Source organism: Centruroides sculpturatus, unplaced genomic scaffold (genome assembly GCF_000671375.1).
Source record: "Centruroides sculpturatus isolate CEXI.00-Female unplaced genomic scaffold, Cexi_2.0 scaffold352, whole genome shotgun sequence".
Taxonomy (NCBI): Eukaryota; Metazoa; Arthropoda; class Arachnida; order Scorpiones; family Buthidae; genus Centruroides; species Centruroides sculpturatus.
Window position 1 is genome coordinate 653,454 of NW_019384489.1, and position 7,844 is coordinate 661,297.

General features: G+C 32.6%; 1 protein-coding gene across 1 annotated transcript; it reads right to left on the reverse strand.

Moving 5' to 3' along the window:
- Nucleotides 1–439: 439 nt before the first annotated feature.
- On the reverse strand, nt 440–3,877 carry LOC111621687. The gene is made up of 5 exons (XM_023363895.1): nt 3,626–3,877; nt 1,404–2,445; nt 1,146–1,214; nt 982–1,071; nt 440–906 (listed from the first exon to the last, which is right to left on the reverse strand). Exons 2-5 carry the CDS (start codon nt 2,346–2,348, stop codon nt 823–825), a joined length of 1,188 nt encoding a protein of 395 aa, XP_023219663.1. The 5' UTR covers nt 2,349–2,445; nt 3,626–3,877; the 3' UTR covers nt 440–822.
- Nucleotides 3,878–7,844: the final 3,967 nt, after the last annotated feature.

Here is a 7,844-nt window from a genome sequence, read left to right on the forward strand (position 1 = left end):
ACCATAAAAAATTATTTTTAAATAAAAATAAAATATAATTTAAATACTCAGACTTTTAATATACGTTTTAGCTTTTGGATAAGAAAATAACCACAATCGGTGAAAAAACGGGATCAACTTCATTTTGTTAAATGGAAACTCAGATTTTTTTATTTCATATTATAATTCTACATCATAAGCAAACTTATTAGTGCTACAGAGCGTGAAAGACTGTAAAGCTTGTAATAAAGAGAAATTATTGATCTTAATTCCAAATACTTTGAGATTATTATTCTTATATCTTCAATTACAGGCTGAAACTAATAAATTCGGTACGTGCAGAGATTTCTATAGAATAAAGAGGTTGCGGCCGACGTTTTCAACGCGAAAACGTGTACGTCGGACGTTCAGCGCCGCCTTCCTGTGAGCCTAGAAGTTTGACAATGGCGTTTGGAACTTCAGTAGAATCGTGTTCGACGTTCTAAACGCCATTGTCAAACTTCTAGGCTCACAGGAAAGCGGCGCTGAACCTCTGACGTACACGTTTCCGCGTTGAAAATGCCGGCCGCAACCTCTCTAATAACAGGGTTGACAGGTACTTGGGATAAAATCTGGGACAAAATGAGTTCTTCCCGAAAGGTACTGAGAGGCTTCAATTCTAGGACATGTAACACATGTGTATTTTTACTGTACCAGCTGCCAGTGAAAGAAATACACTTAAAATGTGCGAAAAAAGATACTTCATTGTAGGAACAGTTTTTAAAATAAAATCGTCCTATCGATTGGCTAAAGTGGGAAAAAATCCAGGACAATCCCAGAAAACAGGGTCATCTGGCAACCGAGTTAATAATGACATGAAATTTTTTCTTTGGAGACTTCACTTAATCTTTCAATTCCAGAATAGACCGAATTTAATGCACTGGCCATCTAACAATACAAAAGAAAATTTTTAAAAATATATTATTGAATCAATTGAGATAATTATTTTGTTAAATAATTTACCTTAACGGGAAATTTCTTAGTAATATTGAAATAACCATTCACAGATAGACATAAAGATGCCTTTCCAAATTTCTTCATGAAATTTAATACCTATAATGTTCATTATGAGTCCCAATTGATCAAAAATATTTAAAAGTATTAACGAAAAGCAAAAAAAAACTCACATTTAATTTCTGCTCTAGTGTTAAATTACAATCTGCAAATCTTCGAATGTCTTGAAAAGATGTCTGCATCTGGATAAAACGAAAACATGTTATTTATTTAATTAAAGTAATAGCGAGATTGCGGCCGAAGTTTTCATCTCTCAAACGTGAGCGCCGAACGTCAAGCGGCGCTTGACGTTCGGCGTTCACGTTTGAGAGATGAAAACTTCGGCCGCAACCTCTCTATTAAAAACTGTAGATATAAAATAGAATACTTACAGCTGATGTAAAGATAGAATAGAAGAATCCGATCAAAACACAGACATAAGTCACTAAACAACTAATGATACAAAGTATAGTTCTCAATAAAATATTTGTATCCACAGAAGCAGTAATATAATAAACTAAGCTTGTTTCAGTGATCAAGCAACTATATAGAACTGTTAACGGATAAACGAAGCGGTTGTTAAATTCAGTACTAATAAAATCCCATAATTCGGCATGTTGTGCCATAATTTTTTCTAATTCCGAGTACAAATTCCGATCGTTCTCTTTTAACAAATATAAATTTTCTGACAGTTTTTGAAACGATTTCATGAAAGTAATAACAAGCAAAATAATTACGTAAACCAAATGAACAATTCCTCCAATTATGACACAGATCCAAATACCTACTTCTATGCAACAATAAAAGGCTTCGTTGGAGAATTGTTTTCCTTTCTCTAATGCCGGATAAAATAACAAAATATTTGCCAGTTGCATCGCTATTGTCAAAAATATAATAATAAACAAGACAATTTTTTCAGCCCGGTCAAACTTTTCATACAATTTTTTATCTAGAAAAAACTTTGGCATTCGAATTTTTAATGTTGGATTGAGTTTTGTTCTTTTAAAAATACTGAAACAAAGAGCTAATACAAATGCAAACATAGCAACTGAAACTTTTACGAATATATTATTATTGACAACCGAATACCAAGAGATACAAGGAATTTTCTCGGAAACGTAAGGAATTGTCAATAAAAATGTCAAAATAAAATGCTCCCAATAAATTAACTCGATAAAGATTAAAAGAAATTCATCAATTATTCGATATGCTAAGATTGTCTTCTTTATTTGAAAGGTACAAGGAAGAAAAAATGACCATCCATAAACTGTAGCAGTCGATAAATATGGTTTTAGAGCACAATTCAAGCATATAACTGATTCTAAATTATGTGCCATTCTCTAGATCTACTTTTTCTAACGTTAAATGAGACCGATTACAGGTTTCAATTAAATTAAGACGTTATAGAGGATCACTAAAAGTAATTTAGTCCAACTGAAAAATAAATAATTACTTATTACTGACAGTTTGCTAAAAGCTATATAATATATAATATTAATTAAACTACATTGAGTAATTATATATTAAATTATACAACCGGAGCGATAATTAATTTAATTAACAACGAAAAGCCGACTTAAGCAAAGTTATTTTATTACAAAGTAATTTTACTAAAGCCGCCATTTCGCGTTATATTTAATTACTAGAAATAAATGAATTTAACTTAGAATATTCTTGGAAGAAAAGATCGGCTCGAAGTTGGACCGAACCCGCAACTCCTTCTTACCGTGAAGATGCGTTGCAGGTTTTCAATTACATTATCCGGCACTACTGAACACTGGTCGTGGGTTTGTGAATTGCCAATGGACTGGCCACGTGGTTTTCCGGGTTTTCTCCAAGTTTGTAACATCTAAATATGGGCCAGTTTCCAATAGAAAGTCTTGGGAGGCATCCCTCTCGGCAAATGGCCAAGGTATTGCGTTGCCATAAACTAATAACTCAAACCAAACATTACAAAACCTTCGTCCAATGTTCGTTTCCAGACCAATTAATTTAGACCTAACCATACTGGGTGAATGTATATATGAAATCATTATTATTAAGATGTATTATTATATATATCATGCATGGGTAAAAGCGTAGGTTGGCTGAGGATGGAGTGCCTCAGTCCTCAGTATGGTTATATATAAATTCATTCTACAGCAGGGGTCGCCAAACTTTTTTAACCGTCGACCCCCAATCACTTTTCAAAGCCTCATATTGACCCCCACCGTAAAGTTTTATTACAAGTGTATATGTATGAGCGAAAAAAAAAACGTTGTGGGTTGTGGTCTCTGTCTAAGCAAAAAAAAAGGTTGTGACCCCTTAGCCGCATCGACCCCCAATGATGTTGCATCGACCCCTGGGGGTCTATATCGACCACTTTGGCGACCCCTGTTCTACAGGATGCAAATGCGAAATCATCCAAATTTCAGAAAAATATAATTGTTTAAATATGAAATTGTTGTTTGTCGTGCACAAAATAAATAATTGTAAATTATAAATACTAAAAAACATAATTATTAAATACAACTATTGTAATGAACAATTGTTTTCGGATCTTGCTTAAAAGCAGGACACGGGTACTCGAGATTAAATACAATATTTTAAACTTATGAAATAATTTATCGCTTACCATTTTAGATTTAACTTGCAACACCAGCAATTGTGCACGACTGGATGGAATGGAATTTAGAATATGCTTGGAATTTACGCGTTCATCTAATTTGATATATCGATTATTGATTGATATTGATATTGTTGATATTGTTATATCGATTATTGGTATTCATTTTTGATTTATTGTAGAATTTCAAGATGAGATTATATTATAAAAGAGCAATCATACGTAGCTTAACGTAGCTTAAATGCACTTGCATATATATATGATTGCGGAGATATAAATTCTCATTGTCCTCCGTATGTCCGTCCGTCATTCCTCAATCTCGAGAATAGAGTTAGATTGATGAACGACGAAACCAGATATAGAAAGCTTTGTGTCAGGAGGTCCCGATTAACTATATATAAAATTCTAATGTAAACCGGAATGTAAACTTTATTGTTAAAAGTAAAGGATGATGTACAGAGCAAGTCACTATGAATTTGAAGTGAAAAGCACATATTTAAGTATAAATTAAATAGTCTAATGAATACGGCTATGATAAATTTAAGGGAATCTTAATATCATATCAGCGAATGACTGGAACACAACTAGACTAAGTTTTTTTTTTTTTTTTTCAAAATAGTCTTCAAGTAAAAGCGTCGCAAAACCTCAGGCCGGTCCTGCGTTAGTTGTATATTAATATATCATGAAATCGATAGAGATTTTCGAATAAATCGATTTTAAAATTTATTTATAACAAAATTGTTAAAAATTTAGATTCCATTTCGAATAGTCACACATTTTAAAATCGATGCTTCAGCATTAGTTTTTCTTTAGAAATAATTTTGCATGGTTTTATTCTTTGCTAAATGTTGATTTGATCTCAAATGAATCAATGAAATCGATAGAAACTTTATTTGGATGTCTCTTTTAACCCAAAAAATCTTTACGCCTGTAACCCTTTAGTCAGGTTCGAACCAAAGGAAACTACTAGTCTTTTGTGGTGATATGCTTTCTGTCACTGTTGAGCTTATTTTTGTACATAAATTGTTTCCTTAATTGATTAAACTAAATCTTAATAAGCTCTAAATATAAGTAAGAGGAATTTCAAAACTCTACCGAGCAATTATTCATTGTGACATTATTGCAATGCCAGACTGCAATTTTTCGTCACAATGCTCTTAATTTTAGTAGTGTCCTGCCCGTGTACATTATACTTTTCCTGATAACAACGGAGACATGCCGATAATCTATTTAAATTAAGTTCTTTGCCAAAAAAATTTGAATTGAAATTAAGTCAATTCCGTTTTATAATAGTAATTTTTAAGTTGACATAATACTAGTAGACCCCCTATAACACTGTAGATAATTCCGTGTTATATGAATTCCATGTTGTACGACTCACTTAGATTTTACAAATACGTGTGCTGTGAACGGCTCAAGTATTTGTAAAATCTAAGTGACTCGTACAACATGGAATTCATATAACACGGAATTATCTACAGTGTTATAAGGGGTCTACTGTAAATAATTCTTTACAAAACGAAAAAAATTTTAGAGTAAAAAACGTTCTGTAATTATTATTATTACAGTACACTATTTTACGCTAAATACGATATCGAGCGCGCAACTTGAATTCAAATTTTTTAAAGAGCCTTGTATCTTCGAGCGGTGGATTTGTATTGTATTAATATATTTAAAAAATAAAGCGACGAGTTGCTGAACTTTACCCGGCAACATTTAAAATTTTAGTAGTGCCATCTGTTATCATATTTTATTATTTACGAATAAGTCATTATAAAGTCATTCCTTGCCTACTTGGCCTTTTACATTCCCGGCTGTTATGTATACATAACAAAAGAAAGTATTGGAATCGTGTCAAATTATTTGACCCTCCGAGTTTTTTTGCAAATCTTCACATTTTGAGATCTCCTGAACCCAAAAAAAAAATCCAAAAAATTCCGTGGATGTGTGTGTATGTGTTGGCATCTACTTCGCTTAATATCTCAGAACTGGGTGAACATAAAGAAACGAAATTTGACATGGTAGTTCGGATATAAGGGGCATTGATACTAATAAATTTTGGTTGTGAATGTCGAGGATGGAGAGATAAAGGATGGTCACGTGTCATATCTCTCGAAAGATCAGACTTAATAAAGATTTTACTTGTTAGCATTTACAGTATTTTATAAAACTCACCTCTACCCTGAAAATTAAGTCTTTTGCTATTTTATAATAGTTAAAAAATATATAAAATTTTTACAACAAAATCTCATAACAGATGGCGCTACATACAATTTTTTTATTTATTTTGATTAATAATAACACAAATGTTATTTCTAAAATAAAATCTCATAAAAGCCGGGAAAGTTACGCAAGATTTTTTTCTAATCAAGACTTTTACACTTGTAGCACAAAAGAAAAAAAAAGTCTTGTAAGTTGTTTCCTTTTTTCCTCTATTATTTCCAAATGTATTTCGAACATTTTCCGTTTCTCTTCAGTGGGTATAAAGGTAAAGTTTTTGACACTTGCATTTATAAGCTAAAGCACATAAAACAACTTTTATAATATTTATATAACAATAATCATGTAAACTTTCCTACGTACATATACTACGGCTGGACGGCCGAGCGGTGAAGGTGGCAGCCTACCGCTCTGGGGGACCCGGAATTGAATAATCCCCAGAATTTTTTCGGGTGGTGGTCCGTCTGGATATGTCGGGCCCCGTCTCTCACCACCCGGTTGCCCCATTGTGGGCCTAGCCGTACCCATAATGGGCTTACAAAAGAGGCCCTCTTAGTGCCCACAGGGTAGTAAGAGTTAAAAAAATAAAAACATACATATACTGTTAGATTGGTTTTACCACGATGTTTTTCTTAAAGCTAAATCGATACGTAAAAGAAATACAGTCAACCCCCCTATAACGACAATTCCTATAACGTAGCGAAAAAATTGTAGCAACATTCGTATAAAATACCTCCTATAACGTCGTTTCGCGACAAGATTGATAGAATCTGGACCAATAGTGGATGAGCAGCCGAACTACTTTCCTCCGACCCTGCGCCACCCTACGGAGCGGCTAAATTGAGTTTGCTATTGTCTGTTTAGTATTATATATAAATTAGGTACTGTACATATAATTATATATTAATTATACATAAATTAGGTACTGTATATATAATTATATATTAACTTAATTTATTGTAACTTTATTATAATTATATATATGCTTTCTGCCGCCTGGCAACACGCTACGGAGATTTTAGGCTAGTAAGTTGAGTTTATTATCGTCTGTACAGTATGTAAATTAGGTACCGTAAGTCTAATACAGCACTAATTTTATACATTTCTTGTGAAAGAAACACTTCTTATTCAACGGCCATAAAAATTATTTATATTAATGATGTCTCCAAAGGTCAAGTTATTTTTCTGCGAAAAATTCGTTATTAGAAATCGCGGCCGCCGTTTCATGTGCTGTTCCGCAACGAAAACCAGCTTTAAGCAACGGCGTAGTCGAACGGTACACACTCGGTAAGTAATCCTATAATTTTTTGTTTATAGCATAGTTTATACGGATTACTCCCAAAAAATTATACGTGTTTTGGAAATGTTGAGTGGAATTAGTCTAGAATCGGTTAATTTTATAGAAGAAAACCTTTCAAACAGCGTTAGTCTGTAAAGTTTCCACCTATCGGGCTGCGATTGGCTCATGTATTTAATCATTCCTACAACGTAAAATTCGATTAGCGTGGAACGTATCTAAGCGTTATAGGGGGGTCTACTGTACACTAAATTAAAATTTTAAAATAATTTCAAAAATGTTTTAATTAAGAGCTTACTTCTCTTCGAAAGGTTATTGTTAGTACGCCTTTTATAGAATAATTATATTTTCTAGTTGCGGTTATATAATGGATCTACCTTTTGTAGTATAATAAATACGGATACAACGTAACACCCCTTATTGTATCTCCCCTGGCATATACGAAATTTTTTTATAATCACGTATGATTTTTCCTTAATTATCGATTATAACATTATGAATTAAGATTACTTTCTGTGTTAATGTGTTCTAAATGTTCTAACAATTAACTAAATCTTTTTAAAAGATTTTAACTGTATTCAATTCAATTTCGCCTTGGGTATAGCAATGTCTTGCCATTGCAAAATGTGCATAATTTTTTCCGATAGATTTTATGTTTGTTGAATCTGACTCTTACCTATATAAATGTTAGGGGGTTGGTTACAAATGCAG